This window comes from Theropithecus gelada, chromosome 13 (assembly GCF_003255815.1).
Source record: "Theropithecus gelada isolate Dixy chromosome 13, Tgel_1.0, whole genome shotgun sequence".
NCBI lineage: Eukaryota > Metazoa > Chordata > Mammalia > Primates > Cercopithecidae > Theropithecus > Theropithecus gelada.
Genome location: NC_037681.1, coordinates 81,864,396 through 81,883,442, shown reverse-complemented (window position 1 = coordinate 81,883,442; position 19,047 = coordinate 81,864,396). Strand labels below are relative to the sequence as shown.

The 19,047-nt window shown below is 36.6% G+C and overlaps 1 protein-coding gene across 1 annotated transcript in view; it reads left to right on the top strand.

Moving 5' to 3' along the window:
• Positions 1-19,047, top strand: part of USP34 (ubiquitin specific peptidase 34) — a 288,446-nt gene that overhangs the window by 239,921 nt on the left and 29,478 nt on the right. The window contains exons 58-67 of the mRNA XM_025405742.1: positions 1,004-1,084; positions 4,299-4,384; positions 4,945-5,113; positions 5,217-5,291; positions 6,609-6,760; positions 10,544-10,592; positions 10,676-10,780; positions 11,177-11,221; positions 12,230-12,334; positions 13,371-13,518. Coding sequence (XP_025261527.1) covers positions 1,004-1,084; positions 4,299-4,384; positions 4,945-5,113; positions 5,217-5,291; positions 6,609-6,760; positions 10,544-10,592; positions 10,676-10,780; positions 11,177-11,221; positions 12,230-12,334; positions 13,371-13,518 — 1,015 coding nt within the window. The remainder of the gene's footprint in view (positions 1-1,003; positions 1,085-4,298; positions 4,385-4,944; positions 5,114-5,216; positions 5,292-6,608; positions 6,761-10,543; positions 10,593-10,675; positions 10,781-11,176; positions 11,222-12,229; positions 12,335-13,370; positions 13,519-19,047) is intronic.

The window sequence follows — 19,047 nt, the reverse complement described above, 5'->3', positions numbered from 1 at the left end:
GTCATCTAATACCCATCCTATGTTCAGTTTTCTTTATCTCAAAAAAAATTTTCAGTCGATTGGTTTAAAAGAGTGGTTCAAACAAGTTTCACATTTTGCATTCATCTGTCTCTTAAGTCTTCCTTAATCTGTAAAAGTTACTTTTTTTTCTCCATGCCATTTTTTGTCATTTGTGCTTTAGGATTTCCCTCATGCTTTCTTTGACTACTTGCATTTTCCTGATGGTGGTTAACATGTTCCTCTGTTTCCTTCTCCTCTCATGGCTGTTTGATAGATCCAGAGTTTCTCCAGTGCTAATTAGATCATAATTTGTTTTTAAACAAAGAAAATGAATGATGCTAATATCATATATTATTAATAGGAGGCCAGGTGTGGTGGCTCACGCCTATAATACCAGCACTTTGGGAGGCCAAGGCGGCTGGATCACCTGAGGTCAGGAGTTCGAGACCAGCCTGGCCAACATAGTGAAACCCCGTTTCTACTAAAAATACAAAAATAAGCCGGGCATGGTGGTGTGTGCCTGTAATCCCAGCTACTCGGGAGGAGAATCACTTGAACCTGGGAGGCAGAGGTTTTAGTGAGCCAAGATCGTGCCACTGCACTCCAGCCTGGGCAATGGAGCAAGATCTGTCTCTGTCTCTCTCTCTCTCTCTCTCTCTCTATATATATATATATATCTTTATTTATTTTAATTAAGGAGTAAAGATTCTATAGTGTTATGAGGGCTAAGAGAATGATACTTCGTTTTATTATGATAAAGGACCACAGGTTGTCGTCATGCACAATGTGTACTGTAATATAAATGGCATTCCATGGAGTTGTGTAATGATGTAACCCTTATTATGATTTTTAGAGTTTGGACTTTTATAACAATTAGAGAAACTTTTCTGGTAAGAACTTAAAAGAATTAAAACATTGACTAGAAATAAAATCCTTATGTGACTGTTAGCCCATGTAACAAATATTTATTGAATGTTAAAGTCATACTGTGTTATTTTTACAGTGGTTTTTAGATCGCATGGCTGATGATGACTGGTGGCCAATGCAGATACTAATTAAGTGCCCTAATCAGATTGTGAGACAGGTAAGAAAAAATGTGTTTGAAAAAAATTATTTGGAAAAGAAGTTACTTTCAATTTAATTATTCTAAATTTGCTTATTAGTGTGTCTTAACTTAATATTGATAATAGTATGAAAAGATCTACCTCCTATCATAAAAGTCATTTTGTTGTTGGTTTCACCAGGCTCTTTTAACATCAGCTCTCTAATAAGGTGATTAAAATTATGCACATTTCCTGGATATAGGAAGATTGACTGTAACTTCCTATTCTTTTATTATTAGATCCTGCTCTTTATTATTAGATGCTTTATGAGTTGTACTGATTCTTTTAAAATCCTTAGACATTCTAACCATGGTGTAGGGTACTATAGTGACCTCGAAAGCTGATGAGAAGACTGTAACTTACTTCTGTGATTGGGTCTGAACTGTCATACGAAACAGTTTGTTTTCTTTAAATTGTTGGGTACAATAGACAATGAAATGTAAATATTACTTTATAGTCACTTTTGACAAAATCAAAAACTTAATCTATGCCACTTTCCAGTTACTATTGAGATAGATATGCGTGTGTGTATATATAAAATATACATTATATATAATATATATGTATACATGTGTTATAATGTATATTATATATAATGTGTGTTGTATATAATGTATATTATATATAATGTGTGTTATATATAATGTATATTTTATGTGTGTGTATATATAGAATTTGTTTTTTTAGAGGATTTTGCTCTGTTTCAAGCAGTCCTCTTGCCTCAGCAGCTAGGACTACAGGCACATACCACCACACCTGGCTAATTTTGTTTTGTTTTGTTTTTAGACAGGCTCTTGCTCTGTCACCCTGGCTGTAGTGCAGTGGTGCTACATGACTCACTGCAGCTTCCACCTCCTGGGCTCAAGCAGTTCTCCCACCTCAGCCTCCTGAGTAGCTGGAACTACAGGCACACACTACCACACCTAGCTAATTTTTATATTTTTTGTGGAGAGAATGTGTGTCTCCCCTCATGCCTAGGCTGGTCTCAAATTCCTGGGCTGAGGCAATCTTCCCACCTTAGCCTCCCAGAGTTCTGGGATTATACTGTGAGCCACTGAGCCGGCTTAAGATACAATTCTTACACCATAAAATTTACCCAAACCTTTCAAAATGTAAAATGTAGTGGTTTTTAGTATAGTCACAAAGTTGTGCAACCATCACTACTACCTAATTTTGGAACATTTGTCACCCCCACCCCCCACCAAAAAAAAAACCCCTATACCCGTTAGCAATCAGTTCCTATTTTATGCTGTCCTTTCTCCTCAATCCCTGACAACTACTAGTCTACTTTCTATCTTTATAGATTTGCCTATTTTGACCATTTCATATTAATGGAATCATACAGTATTAGTCTTTTGTGACTTATTGCTTGGGTTTAACAATCTTTTAGGATTTATTCATGTTATAGCATGTATCCATATTACATTTCCTTTTTTTGCCCAATATTTTGTCAAATGTATATACCCCACATTTTGTATATCTGTTCATCAGCGGAACATTTGAGATGTTTCTACTTTTTGGCTATTTTTAATAATGCTATTAGGAACTTTTAGTACAAGTTTTTGTTTGGACATATATTGTCACTTATTTGTATACATTTTTAAAACTGGTAAACTTTTTTGTTTTTGTGTTTTGTGTTTCTTTTTGAGACGGAGTTTCACTCTTGTGGCCCAGGCTGGAGTGCAATGCCGTGGTCTCAGCTCACTGCAACTTCTGCCTCCAGGGTTCAAGCGATTCTCCTGCCTCAGCTTTCCAAGTAGCTGGGATTACAGGCGTGCACCACCGTGCCCAGCTAATTTTTTGTATTTTTAGTAAACAGGATTTCACCTTTTTGGCCAGGCTGACCTCAAACTCCTGACCTTAGGTGATCTGCCTGCCTTGGCCTCCCAAAGTGCTGTTATTACAGCCACCGCACCAGCGGTAAACTGGTGTTTTTTGGTTAGTTGGTTGGTTGTTGTTGGTTTTGAGATGGAGTCTTGCTCTGTCACCCAGGTTGGAGTGCAATGGCGTGATCGTGTCTCACTGCAACCTCCACCTCCCGAATTCACACAGTTCTCCCTGCCTCAGCCTCCTGAGTAGCTGAGATTACAGGTGCCCACTGCCACACCCAGCTAATTTTTGTATTTTTAGTACAAACGGGGTTTCACCATGTTGGCTAGGCTGGTCTCGAACTCCTGACCTCAGGTGGTCCACCCACCACAGCCTCCCAAAGTGCTGGGATTATAGGCTTCAGCCACCGTGCCCGGCTGGTAAACTTTTTTTTTTTTTATAGTGACTGCAGTGTTTGATGTTCTTGCCAGTGATATATAAGAGTTCCAATTTCACCATAATCTTTAGCAGGTAACACTGTCTTTTTTATTTTAGCCATCCTAGAAGGTATGAAGTGGTATCTTATTGTGGTTTTGGTATGCATTTTCCTAAAAATTGTTACGCATTTTTTCATGTGATTCTGGTTCACTTGTGTATCTTTAAAGAATCCTCACATTTCCTTCTCCTAGCTGCTGACCCCATGATGAGCAGCTGCCCTTCCCCATTCCACTCTTCTTAAGGAATTGGATACTAGATTTTCCTTTCTCTGTATCCCCACTAGCTAAAAGGATTTTTTGAAACTTTGTTTTTGATCATCTGTATTACTGAAACATGCAGTTTGTTGAGTTTTTTTTCTCTTTATCGTAAAACTGATTTTTTTATGCTAACTTTGCCGTATTTCCTTAGTCCATTGTTGAGACTCTAGAAAAGCTCCAGAATACCAAGATAATCTTGTGCAAAGTATAAATGGGTGGCAGAGAATTTTGAATCAAGTTAATTTTTCTTTTTTTTTTTTTTTTTTTTTTTTTTTTGAGACGGAGTCTCGCGCTGTGTCACCCAGGCTGGAGTGCAGTGGCGCGATCTCGGCTCACTGCAAGCTCCGCCTCCCAGGTTCACGCCATTCTCCTGCCTCAGCCTCCGAGGAGCTGGGACTACAGGCGCCCGCCACCACGCCCGGCTAGTTTTTTGTATTTTTAGTAGAGACGGGGTTTCACCATGTTAGCCAGGATGGTCTCGATCTCCTGACCTCGTGATCCGCCCGTCTCGGCCTCCCAAAGTGCTGGGATTACAGGCTTGAGCCACCGCGCCCGGCCCCCCGAATCAAGTTAATTTTTCAAATATTTGTTACCTGATAAGTTGGCTCTTGTTTTATCTTTATCTTCACAGATGTTTCAGCGTTTGTGTATCCATGTGATTCAGAGGCTGAGACCTGTGCATGCTCATCTCTATTTGCAGCCAGGAATGGAAGATGGGTAAGAAGTACTTTTTGAACGTGTGTGTGTGTGTGTGTGTGTGTGTGTTATTTTTGTTTTTTTTGTTGTTGTTGTTGTTGTTGTTTTTAAAGAGATAGGGTTTCTTCATGTTGCCCAGGCTGGTCTCAAACTGGTAGGTTCAAATGATCTGCCCGCCTCATCCTCCCAGATTGCTAGGATTACAGGCGTGAGCCACCTTGGTTGGCCCTAATTTTTAAGTTTCTTGACGACTTGCCTACAAAGTATTTTTTTTAAATCCACACTGAAATATTTGTTCTGTTTAAAAATAATCTGTAATAATACATTCAAGAAGGTAAAACTATTTTTGTTTTGTTTAAATTTTGCATCTGCAAAATCCTTTACAAACTACATTATGGCTTAGTCTTTTTGTTTGCATTGATTTAGCCAGTCACAGTAATTAGAGTCTAGCTACTTATATTATTGCAGTTGATATTCATTATCTCAAAGATAGAGAAATTCAGAGTTTAAAAAATACTTTTCTCTTGAACAGTATTTCCAGGCCTCATACATTCTCTAAGATCTATTTAATTGTCTTTTAGGTCAGATGATATGGATGCCTCGGTTGAAGATATTGGCGGTCGTTCATGTGTCACTCGCTTTGTGAGAACCCTGTTATTAATTATGGAACATGGTGTAAAACCTCACAGTAAACATCTTACAGAGTATTTTGCCTTCCTTTACGAATTTGCAAAAATGGGTGAAGAAGAGGTGAGGCTATATCTTGTCTATTTTTTGGATTATCTATCTTTTTTCAGTATTTGCAACTTAATTGCTTTTATTTTACATTTTTAAATTTTGTTTGTTTGTTTAGAGCCAATTTTTGCTTTCATTGCAAGCTATATCTACAATGGTACATTTTTACATGGGAACAAAAGGACCTGAAAATGTAAGTACAATTCTATTATACATCAGGAATTAGAGGCCATGGTTTTCATAGTTTGCATCGTGCGAAGTCCTGAGATGTTAGAACCCTTTTTAAAATCCCTTCTGGAACCTGATGTTAGATAATGTGAAGGGTCTAAGATTGGTTGATGTTTTTAATGTAACTTGAATGGATATAGCAAGAAAGAAACAACTAGGTCGTTCATTGGTCATGTCTGGAACAAAGCAAATAAACTGAGGCAAAGTGGTCACCTAGTTTGGGGTCTTATTAACAGTGAATTGTTTTTGTGAACATTTTGGTGGTCACATTTTTAAGTTCTTTGCTATTAAGTTTATGAGAGTCTTTCCAAAATTTAAGTAGCTGGTCTATTAATAATATTAAAGTATTACATCAGTTTTGTGTTGTTCATAACAAATGCGTTGGGTTGTATGATCTACTTGCACTCTTATTTAGTCCTTTTCTTAACCATAAGAGATAAGTACCCTTTATAACTCCATTTAACAGATGAGACAGTTGAGACTTAGAGAAGTTAATTTGTAATGCTTCACAGAATATACACTAGTAGATCATAAAATCTTTTGACTCTCTGCCTTTAAAAGTCCAAGTGAATGTCTCTTTGAAATACCTACTATTTGGATTATCAGGAAACTATAAATAAGAATTTCTTATTTTGTGTAACTGGCATTTTTATTAAATAGGAAATATTGTTTTATCATACTTGTAATTTTTATCCTGATTTGTCTTCCAATGAGCTTGCTTATAAGAAAAAAGTTATTCAAGGATTTATAGGTAAGGTAAGTAGTCAGTGTTGAGAATTTTTTTTTTTTTTGAGATGGAGTCTCACTCTCACCGAGGCTGGAGTGCAGTGGTGCTATCTCGGCTCATTGCAACCTCTGCCTCCTGTGTTCAGGCGATTCTCCTGCCTCAGCCTCCTGAGTAGCTGGGATTCTAAGCGTGTGCCACCACTGCTGGCTAATTTTTGTATTTTTAGTAGAAACGGAATTTCAGCATGTCGGCCAGGCTGGTGTCGAACTCCCGACCTCAAATGATCCACCCGCCGCAGCCTCCCGAAGTGCTGGGATTACATGAGCCACCGTGCATGGCAGAAAATTGTTATTCTTCACAGTTCTGGCAATTTAATCTAAGATTGTCCTGAATGTGGTTTAGAGTGTTTTACATTAGATTTAGGTCTTTGTGCAGTTGTTTTTCATGCTACAAGCTCCTGCCACCATCTACACTGTTAAATAAAACATGTCATATTGTTCTCAAAATGATATTAAAACTACTACCATATTAAAATTGAATTTTATTCCAACTTAGCCTCAAGTTGAAGTGTTATCAGAGGAAGAAGGGGAAGAAGAAGAGGAGGAAGAAGATATCCTCTCTCTGGCAGAAGAAAAATACAGGCCAGCTGCCCTTGAAAAGATGATAGCTTTAGTTGCTCTTTTGGTTGAACAGTCTCGATCAGAAAGGTGAAATGTTTCGAATTTAAAATGTTTAAAGCATGTTTGGTTTTATTATTTTTACATATTGTTTACCACTAGCTTTTCCACTAGCTTTTTATTATATATGTTTAATTATGTAATTGTTACGCACTAGCTTTTATTATATAATTCCTTTTAAATAATACTACTATTCATCAACTCTTGTGGCATAAGAATTTCAGTTTTTTTCTACCAAACTTTTGCTTTATCTTTGAGTCATGTTAGAAATAGTCATTGAAAAAATACACAGTAAAATATCTAGCAAAATAGAGCGTGCATTCGTTCTTTAACCTAGCAACTTCATTTCTAGGAATCTGTGTCCAAAATACAGAAAGATGTATATGCAGATCTGTTTATTGAAACCATGCTTCTGATAGTAAAAGACTAGAATCAGCTGAATGTACATCAAAAGGAAACTAGTTGAAAAAACAGCATCTATTCAAAAGAGTACTCTATAGCTGAAAAGGAAGTATGGAATTTATCTGTACTACCACAAAGAAATCTTTAGGATCTATTACTAGTAAAAAAAAGCAAAGGTGGGAAAACGTGTATATGGTATCGTATTTTTTCAGGGAATGCTATGATGACAGAGGGAGAGAGGGGGAGAGTGTGTGTGTGTGTGTGTGTGTGTGTGTGTGTGTGTACAACCAAACCTCATTATTTGTGGATTTCCTATTTGCAAATTCACTCATTTGCTAAAATGCATTTGTAATGCCAAAATTGGCACTCGGGGAGCTTTTGCAGTCATTCACAGATGTGTGCATATGCAGAGTGGCAAAAAACTTGAGTTGCCTGACATGCCTTTCTAGGTAAGGTCAAACAAGGCAACAATTTGCCTTTTTGTTTCAGTTTCCATATTGTAAACAAATGTACTTTTCATGGTGTATGCTGTGAAAATTTTTCGTATATTTATATTTTTTGTTCATGATTTTACTCTTTAAAAGGGCCGTCAACCAGGTGTGGTGGCACGCACCTGTAGTCCCAACTACTTGGGAGGATGAGGTGGATTTTGAGGCTGCAGTACGCTACTTTGGAACCTGTGAATAGCCATTACAGTCCAGTTTGGGCAATATAGGAAGATCCATCTGTATAAATAAATAAATAAATAAATAAATAAATAAAATGGCCCTCAAGTGTAGTGCTGAAGTGCTCTCTAGTGTTCTTAAGCTCAAGAAGGCTGTGATACGACTTACAGGGAAAATATATATGTTAGATATGTTTCATTCATATGAGTTTTAATACTACTGGCAGTGAGTTAAACATTAATGAATCAACAATATATACTAAATAAGGTATCTTTAAACAGAAACACTCATAAAACAAGGTAATTGTATTGATTGGTTGATAAAAATATTGCCAGAGGCTAACAGAAATTTGTGTATTTTCCCTAGTAGCGATAATTTGGTATTTGCTAATTCAGTATTTGCCACACTTTACAGAACACAACTACCTCAAATACAAGAATTGACTATAAATCAAAAACTTTTTTTTTAAATGGTTTCCAGTGGATAGAGGAAGAAAAACAGGGTGGAGGGGGCGGGAATGGATTCTCGACAGATTTAACTTTGGAATCATATAAATGTATAATTATAAATAAGTGAATAAGAAGTAATCTCTAAAAATCAAAAGCGCAGTGAAATAAATGAACTTAACTATATATTAAATAGGTAAATTTCTAGTGGGATGTATAGGAAGGACAAAGAGAATTGCAAAATTTTCCTAAACTGTAATAGTAATTACATTGTTTGTAATAAAAGTATTATTCTGAAAATATTAATGTATATTACAGGATGAAGCAAGTAAGTAACTGTTAATGTCACTGGAAACCAAGATTTTCAGCAAAAGAAAGATAAAAATATAGGGTTTTGCATAACTTATTTAAAACTAAATTTGAATTGGAAATATCAGTAGCAGTTTATGGTGTATTTGCAAACAGAAAATCTATTACAGAAAATGTTTTATCTACCACTGTTTTCTGAAAAGACCTGGAAACTCTGTACAACTCAGAATCAGTGAGTACCCTTGGCATCTAGGGTATAGTCTCTAGGTTTCACTTCCCACTGAAAGAACTGGGGTTCCTTGGAAAAACGACCAGTTCCAGTTCTTGGGAAAGAAATGAATGAGAAGCTTGGAATGTCTTGTCATTTTGGAAAGCAAGGAGGCAGTCTAAGACTACCGAGGTCATGGTAAAGAAACTCAAGAGCCAACTTACGGAGGTTTCTACTGGTCATAGATTGGACAGCTTTGAGCATCGGTAATAACTGCAGTGGACTGTGAATCAAATCAAAGATATTTAAATCCATGAGTTCATAATAATACCTAAAAAGAAATTTTTTTTAGTTTACTGGCAACTTTTGGAGTATACTAGGAAATCAAATCATTATTTTTGAAACTGATAAATAATGGAAACAGTATCAAGCATTTATTCTACTTGCAAGTATACTTCATGACAGCCAAATGGTGATTGAGGGGAAGTTTGTGTTCTTATATGTATTCAAGCTAATTAATGAGCAAGGACAATTGGAATTAGAATATCACTGTTTTGGAATCCCAGATGAAATAATGGATCTAGGCAGTTATCATCATTGACAGAAAACCTTGCAGAAAGACTAACCTTTCCTTGTGTGCCTTCTACAAGATACTATTAATTAAAAAGTCAAACTTAGATCTCATGAAGTCTGGATCTGACTACCAGTTTATAGAAAATGCAGGGACAGAGTAACATGTTAAGACAGCACCATAAGGATACAATCAGCAAAGTATAAATGTGAGAGAAACTACAGGACAAATGACCTTCAACAGATAAATTGCAAACACAAAGCTGGTGGGGAAACCAATAGATTGAAATATTTAAGAGACATTTCAACTAATTATGGCAAAAGACTTTATTTGAATCCTGATTCAAACAAGTTAATTTTTAAAATGTTTTTAGAAACTTCAGGAAATGTGTACACTGGATATTGTATGATAGTGCGGAATTATTCATTTAGGCATGAATAATGGTACTGTGGTTATGTTTTTGAAACCTATCTGTTAAAGGTACTATGATTTATGGATTAAATGATAAAACACCTGGAGTTTGCTTCAGAATAATTCATATTGAGTGGATGGGGGTTCAAATGAAACAAGACTGGCTATGATTTTGGTAAATTTGAAGCTGACTGATGGAATACTTGTGCTATTCTATTTTTTAATATAGCTGAAATTTTTATAAGTTATAAAAGAAATACACAATCTAGGTGTAGTGGCTTGTGTCTGAATCCTGGTTACGTAGGAAGATCCCCTGAGCCTAGTAATTCGAGGCTGCAGTGAGCTGCGATCACATCACTGCACTCCTGCCTGGGCAACAGAAGTAGACTCCGTCTCTAAAAAGAAGGAAAGGAAAAAAGGAAGAAATATACAGTAATTTTAAACTGGGAGATGAAATGCTAATTTCTAGAAGTCCATTTGGTTTTGAAGGGTCTCATGTCCAAAAAAAAAAAAAAAAAAAAAAAGTAAGTAAAATAAGACCCATCCTACTGTTTTATATACTAAAATAATAAGTTAATTAAATGAAAATGAAGTACATTTGGGCTTTCATTTACCAATCCTAGAATGTTGAAAAATTGCCTAAAAGACATTTAGCAAGCAAGTGTAGCTAGCAAAAAATCATTTTATGATGGCAGGTTAGTACAGTTACAATTGAATCAACAATTTTTGATACATGTTGTAAATCACTGTAAAGTAATACAGAAGGAAGAAAAACTTATTTCCACTAATATTTTCTTTCAGGCATTTGACATTATCACAGACTGACATGGCAGCATTAACAGGAGGAAAGGTAGTACATTCTCTAATATTAGACAATTTGATCATCACAAAAATAATAACAGTTCTTAAATGAACAACTTTTGCTTTTGACAGGGATTTCCCTTCTTGTTTCAACATATTCGTGATGGCATCAATATAAGACAAACTTGTAATCTGATTTTCAGCCTGTGTCGATACAATAATCGACTTGCAGAACATGTAAGTGCTAAGGAACAGTCTTAAAGATTTTTGGAAAATTTTAAAAAGATTACCCTGAAATCTGGCCGGGTGCGGTGGCTCATGCCTGTAATCCCAGCACTTTGGGAGGCCAAGGCGGGAGGATCGCTTGAGCCTAGGAGTTTGAGACCAGCCTAGGCAACATAGTGAGAACCCGTCTCTACACAAAATAGAAAAAGCTAGCCGGGTGTAGTGGCACATGCCTGTAGTCCCAGCTATTCGGAGGCTGAGGCAGGAGGATCGCTTGAGCCTGAGAAGTCAAGGCTGCAGTGAGCTGTGATCTTGCCACTGCATCCCAGCCTGGGCGACAGAGCGAAACCCTGTCTCAAAAACAAAACAAAACAAGAATATCCTGAAATCCTCCTCTTTCTGTTTTAGATTGTATCTATGCTTTTCACATCAATAGCAAAGTTGACTCCTGAGGTATGTAAACATTTGTTAATTTATGTTTTTAAAACAATTTTCAGCACTGCTAATGCTTTCAAATGAGCCTAACTGTTCTTGAGAACAAATTTATCAGGGTCTCTCCCATAATAACTTATTTTTAAGTGTATAATGTTAATAAAATGAACTACTAATCACGTCTTATTACGAATATAATTTTCCCAACTAAATGTAAATATGTATGTAGACTCATTGTATCAGAGTGCCACCTGGATGCCAGGCTTTAAAGTTGTTTGATTTGGAGCATATATCGTAATTGTGCCCAAAGAAAAAGTAGAGCAACCAGGACTCAGCATATGTGTAAACGTATGTAGAAAATAGAATACAGTGTTATATAAAAGTATTTTCGTAAAATGGAAATGTTATAACTATTTTAACAGTCGATGTCAAACGTTACCATAAATTACCCCTAAGGTTGTTATAGGAAGCGTTTAATCTAAATTTTTCAGTAGAACACAGTTGTCTCATTAACAATTTATTTTTGGGGTTGGGGACATGTTGCTTAAAGGATACATGTTTTCATGAATAAGTTCCAGAGATCTCTTGTGCAGTGTGGTGACAATAGTTAATTATACTTGAAAATCATTGAGTAGATTTTAAGTGTTCTGACAAAAAATAAGAGTGTGAGGTAATGCATATGTGATTAGCTTGATTTTGCCATTCTACAATGTGTACATATTCCAAAATGTTGTACATCATAAATATTTACAGTGTTTGTCAATTTAGAGAATATTTTTATAATTATCTTTTCCAAAATACACTTGACATCCAGAAAAACCTATTGGACGTGGTTCCCAGTTGACTTTGTATCCCCTCGCTGATTCTGCTGCTTTATGGTAGTTCAGTTTCACATGTAGAAGTACTGGCTGAGCTCTTCTCCCCTAACACAGATTTAAACGTAGTGTGTAGTAGAATATATGTTTCTTTTCTACTGAAAGAGATGGGTTCAGATTGATCTAAATACACAGTCATATATGTGTTTTACAGGCAGCCAATCCTTTCTTTAAGTTGTTGACTATGCTAATGGAGTTTGCTGGTGGACCTCCAGGGATGCCTCCCTTTGCATCTTATATTCTGCAGAGGATATGGGAGGTAAGTCTTGCAGCAGGTGTTTTCAATGTTTATTTCCCTGAGGCTTTTATTATTATAATATAGTCACTACCATTTTAAGTGCCAGTTTCTTATTACCCCAAGATGGTTTTAGTAAGTCACAGGTTTGGGGATGAAAAGAGTTCTTAGCTAGTCTCCTATTGTATTAAAGACATTCTTGTAGCGTTATAAACAGCTTAGCCTATTTGAAGTTTTCATTCCCCTACCCTCCAAAGTTCTATAAAGCAACTAGAAGTCCTAGAAATACAAACCAAGTGTTTTAAAGAATTGACAGAAATGGTAGAGGAAGCACCAACCACCCTTTTTCTTCGAGTTATGGCTGAGGTCACAAAATTTCTCCTTGTTTGAGTATTGGAAAAGCTCAAGACCAGGGGACAGCAAATCTTTTCCTGAAAGGGTCAGAGAGCAAATATTTTAGACTTTGTGTGCCATACAGTGTCTGTTGAAACTACTCAACTTTGCTGTGGTAGCATATAAGCAATCATGGACAAGAAATGAGTGGGTATGGCTGTGTTTCAATAAAACAACAACAATTGGCAGCCACAGAATTTGACCTACTGGCCATAGTTTACCATCCCCTACTCTAGATTCCTAGGATTCCCCTTTCTCATGAAAACACTCTCCACAGCAGTACAGCAAGCTTCTTGTATTCTCAGTTAGTACCAGGTTGGGCATGTAATCAGAAAAGTAAAGATGAGAAACCTTAGAGAAATAAAAATACTTTTAAATAAATTTCCAAATTTAGCAAGACCTAGAAGTCTGGAGTTCTCATATTTGTCTTATGGTTCTTGGTTATTTTAAATTTATTTTGTAAACCAGTGACACATTTTTCTGAACATTTCTGTTGACAAAAGTAGTTTTTAAAATGGGAAAAAAATAGGGTGAAACCTTTTTAATCTCTAATTGTCAAAAAAATACTTTAGCTTTAAGTGTTTAATAGTATATACAAAAAGTAAGTAAAAGAAGTAATTGCTCATTCAGTTGGCCTTATATTCTGTTCTTGTCATGTTATTTGTAGGTGATTGAATACAATCCTTCTCAGTGTCTAGATTGGTTGGCAGTGCAGACACCCCGAAATAAACTGGCACACAGCTGGGTCCTACAGAATATGGAAAACTGGGTCGAGCGGTTTCTTTTGGCTCACAATTATCCTAGAGTGAGGACTTGTAAGTCAAATATTCAGAATTTCATAAGCCATTTATTTATTGTTCAAAGTTATGTTTTGTTTTGTTTTTAGACAACTACATGCCCATTGTTGTATAATACAGAATTTTTGGAGGTATTATTTCCTTGTTTTTTGTGTTTTTTTAAGGATAAGAAACCATGTTATATCTTGGGTAATATCGTCACTACTATCATTTTTGTTTCCTTGCTTGTTAAGAGTGATAAGGCATGATCAGCATTAATGAAGGGAGTAAAAGCTTAGAAAATTCTGTCTCAAAAATAACTTTTGAGAAGGTTAAGGATAAAATGGTAATAAAGACATAAGCTGAGAAAAACTATTGGCTGAAATTATGAGAGTTATATAAACACTTTAAGTTGTACACAAGCCAGTAAAAAAGATCTTAGGTAGACAAATATCAAAAACAATTCACAAAATAGAAAGTTGCTTGGAAATAAACATAGAAAATGTTATTTTGATAGTTCAAAAAATGAAAATCTAATTTTTAAATTTCTTATAATTATTATAAACTTTTCTGTTTGCTGAGAAGGCCCTACAGTCAGTGATACTTAAGTAGCAATAAACACATCTGGAATCCAGATGTTGGATTCTTTTTTTTTTTTGAGACAGTTTCACTCTATTGCTCAGGCTGGAGTGCAGTGGTTCAGTCTCAGCACACTGCAACCTCTGCCTGTTGGGTTCAACTGATTCGTGTTAGCCTCCTGAGTAGCTGAGATAACAGGTGCACCCCACCACACTCAGCTAATTTTTGTATTTTTAGTAGAGAGAGGGTTTCACCATGTTGGCCAGGCTGGTCCGGAACTCCTGACCTCAAGTGATCCTCCTGCCTCTGCCTCCCAAAGTGTTGGGATCACAGGTGTGAGCCACCGCACCTGCCCCAGATGTTGGATTCTGAACACCATTCTCCAGTAAAAGAATTCACAGCTCCTAGGAGAAATCACTGATTTTAGGGCTAGGGCAGGGAATATACAAGATGAATGTGGAATATCCTATATAGTGCCAGAAAGTGAAAGTACTCAAAAATCAAAATGGTGGGGGTATGTCAAAGAAACACAGAGCTAACCTGAAAAGAACTCCCAATGGCCAAAGCTGAAACAATTTGAGTAACAAAATAAATTATGTAGCACTGGATTATAACCCCAAGGATAAAATAAATATTCATGAGTCCATACTTAGTAGAAATAAATGACTGAATAAATAAATGTAGAAGCAGCAAATCTCCCATACAACAGAATTCCATATAATTTATGTACACATCTCCCCAGGAGGTGGAGCTTAATTCCTCACTCCTTGAGTATGAGCTTAGTGACTTTCTTCCAAGGAGTGGGGTGTGGGGGAAGTAACCTTACAGTGAAGAAACTTTACAGATACAACTCAGCCAGGTGATAAAGGTTAACATCATTGTTGATCGATGAGGTTGATAGTATGTACCCTTGATATGGCGTGATGGCAAAGGGCACTTCATCTCTTGTGGTCTTCCTTCCAAAAACCCATAACCTGAATCTAACCGTGACACACATCAGACAAACTCAGATTGAGGGACATTCTATGAAATACCTGACCAGTATTCCTTGAAACTGTAAAGGTCATTAGAAACAAGGAAAATCTAAGAAACTGTCACAGCCAAGAGGAAGTTAAGGAGACATAATGACTAGCTGTAATGTATACTAGATGGGATCCTGGAACAAAAAAAGGACATTAGGGCAAAACAAGTGAAATCTAAAGTTGAAAGTTTGATTAGTAGTAATGTACTTGTGTTAGTTCCTTAGTCACAATAAATCTACCATCATAAAATGTTAACTATGGGGAAAACTAGGTGAGGGGGGTGTATCGAAATGGTTCTGCTTATTTTAAAATAGAAGATTCATTTGAGAGAAGCACCTTTCAGTGGTGTGAACACATATGGATTGGCATGGGCACTCTGCTCATGGGCCTTTTTTTTTTCCTGCAAGTTTAGTTAACCCCGCCATAATAGGATCCTTGTAAGAGCACATAGCCAAGAGCTATGTGAGAGCTGTGCGCTCTTACAAAGAGGTGTGTGCTGGTTGGCATTCATGTCTTGACCACTGATCATAAAACCAAAAAAAAAAAAAACTACTACCTTGAACCCCCAAAAAGGTTTTTCAGAAAGCTACTATGCCTAATACTGATGACAGTGCTGAGGAAATGGCATTCTTGTACACTGCAGTGGCATTGTTTAATATTACCCTTATGAAAGACAATTCAACAGATCTTTACCAAGATTCTTAAAAATTGTATGCCCTTTTATTTATTTATTTTTATTTTCTTACTCTTTTTTTTTTTTTTTTTCCGGGATGGAGTCTTGCTCTGTGACCCAGGCTGGAGTGTAGTGGCGCAATCTCGGCTCACTGCAACCTCTGCCTCCCAGGTTCAAGTGATTCTCCTGCCTCAGCCTCCTGAGTACCTGGGATTACAGGCACCCACCACCATGCCTGGCTAATTTTTTTGTATTTTTAGTAGAGTCAGGGTTTCATCATATTGGTCAGGCTGGTCACAAAATCCTGACCTCGTGATCTGCCTACCTTGGCCTCCCAAAGTGCTGGATTATAGGCGTGAGCCACTGTGCCCAGCCAGTATGCCCTTTTAATCTCAGTAATACTATTTTAGGGATTCTAGTGTAAGTATATGGATGCCCAACAGCATGATTTATAGTAGTGAAAAATTTTAAACTGTTCAGTTGGGAAACATTGTTATAATGCATCATTTTAAAATTATGATATGTGAAGACTAGTAATATGAAAAAGTGCTTGTGCTGTAACTTGATAAGAGTCCAAATATTTGAATAGAATTAGTATAACTTTGAATTAAAATAACGTGTATAAAAGCTTCATAGAAATATTTCTAAATACAACAAAATAAGTGAGAACTTTTAATATAGAGAAAAGAAGAAAAATTGAGATGTCAGTGTCTTAGAGTTGCCATATATACATGGAAGTAGACTTAACGTTTTTTGTAACATACAGCTAGATCCAGGGACTCTTAAGTTAGAGGAAGGCAGTTAACCAAATGGCAAGGTGGCCTTTTCTTCCAAATTAACCCTCCTATCTGTTCTTAAAGAAGAACATAATTTTAAAGTTGTATTTTTTCTGTAGCAGAATTTCCCTTTTATTTAAAATCGAGTAGCTTTTATAGGAAAAGAAGAGGTGGTTAGGTATATGATAAAGCAAAGTAAAATGTTAATTGTAGAATCTCAGTGGTAGGTCTTGGTCTTAGTAGAGTTCTTTCCAACCTTATAATGTGTCCAAAAAATTGTCCCAGTGAAATGTTGAAGTGAAAGTATATAACTCACACCAAGCAAATGACTTTTTTTTTTTGTTTTTTTGTTGTTTTTTTTTTTTGAGATGGAGTCTTGTCCCATCGCCCAGGCTGGGATGTAGTGCTGCAATCTCAGCTCACTGCAGCCTCCACCTCCAGAGTTCAAGTGATTAATGTGCCTCAGCCTCCTGATTAGCTGGGATTACAGGCGCCCACCACCACGCCCAGCTAATTTTTGTATTCTTAGTAGAGATCAGGTTTCACCATGTTGGCCAGGCTGGTCTTGAACTCCTGACCTCAGATGATCTGCCCGCCCCAGCCTCCCAAAGTGCCGGGATTACAGGCATGAGACACCGCACCCAGCCAAATGACTTTTTTAAATCATAAATTACTTTTCTCAATTGCAATTTGATGCAAAAATTGATCAGGATGATACCTACATGCCAGGTTTTTATATTTGAAACAGATAAAAAACTGAGCCTTAAAAATTCTGACTAAGAAGACTAGTATATAGGTAAAGAAATATCTAGAAAGTAATGCACAAAGTTTAATTTGGAAAGAAATTTGTAAGATAAACTAAAATTAATTTTAGAAACCCTAACTTCGTTTGCTTTGACAGTACAATGGAAATTAACAAATTATCATTAGAATAGGGGAAGACAAGTAATGGCTGTACTGAAAAGAACTCAAACTCGGCCGGGCGCGGTGGCTCAAGCCTGTAATCCCAGCACTTTGGGAGGCCGAGACGGGCGGATCACGAGGTCAGGAGATCGAGACCATCCTGGCTAACACAGTGAAACCCCGTCTCTACTAAAAAATACAAAAAAAACTAGCCGGGCGAGGTGGCGGGCGCCTGTAGTCCCAGCTACTCGGGAGGCTGAGGCAGGAGAATGGCGTAAACCCGGGAGGCGGAGCGAGCTGAGATCTGGCCACCGCACTCCAGCCTGGGCGACAGAGCGAGACTCCGTCTCAAAAAAAGAAAAAAAAAAAGAACTCAAACTCAGACATTAGAGAATCTTGAGGAGGTTCTGTAGTGAATGTTAGGAGCATTAACCTGTGAATCTGATAGGCTGGATTTGAATCCCAGCTCTGCCACTAGCTGTGTAAGCTGAGATAGCCCCATCGTTGTAAGCCTGAGTAAAAGTGGGGATAATAAACACAATGCCTAACACATAAAGTTATGATGTCCAATAGTATACATTCAGTAAAGGTTCACAGTTCTTATTATAGTTATTACTATTACTGTTGTACCGTTATCATTATCATCATCATTATTTCTCAAGGCAAAATCTAGGCTCCACCTCTTTATCTCTGTGACCTTGGTCTTTGCTTCTCTGAGATTCAGATTTTCCAGAGCACTGTTAACTCCATCCAGGGTGATTGTGAGGATTAAATGAGAAGTTTATACAGCACCTAGGTCAATGCTTTGTTGATAGTAACTGCTTTTACAGGTTAACGCAACTAATAAGTCATTAACCCCTCAGCATTATAACATAGGCTTAGTAAGTTTAACACCCAATTCCTTCCTTGGGTGTAAGTTTAGCCTTAAAAGACTTTTAAAGATTTTCCAAAGTTAATGTTCTATAATTAGCATATATGTAATCAAATAGGACTTTTATGTGTATCTCATTCTTTCTTTATAACTTAAGTGTATATTATCTGGTTACAGTTTAACACCCAATTCTTTCCTTTGGTGTAAGGTTAGCCTTAGAAGACTTTTAAAGATTTTCCATAGTGTTCTATAATGAGCATATATGTAATCTTATATATGAACTTTTATGTATATCTATTTCTGTCTTTATAACTTAAGTACATTTTACCATAACTGTAAGTTATTACAAAGTAATTTATCACTGTTTTTCAATTAAGAAGAAAACTAAGACTGTAGAACATTAAATGGTTTGACCTTCTCAGGCACCTTTTGGTAGATTTTCTGACTGCAGATGCTGGGTTCCCTCTGTTAAATCATACTACTTCCTGAGAAGAAATAAAAGATAAAGTGGGAAAATTCTGCATCTTAGGCAAGCTAAAGAAAAGTGGTTTAAAAATTATTGCCACTTCAAAAATAACAATGACAGAATAGAAGGTATCTATTTTTATCACCCCTTGGGATCTTTTTGTGGGGCCAAGAGGAAAGCAGAAAGATATTAAAAGAGATGTTCATGTCCCTTTTTATTCATTTGAATTATTAAAGGGAACAGTGGCTTTGTGATTAATGACTGCTGTTCAGTCTATT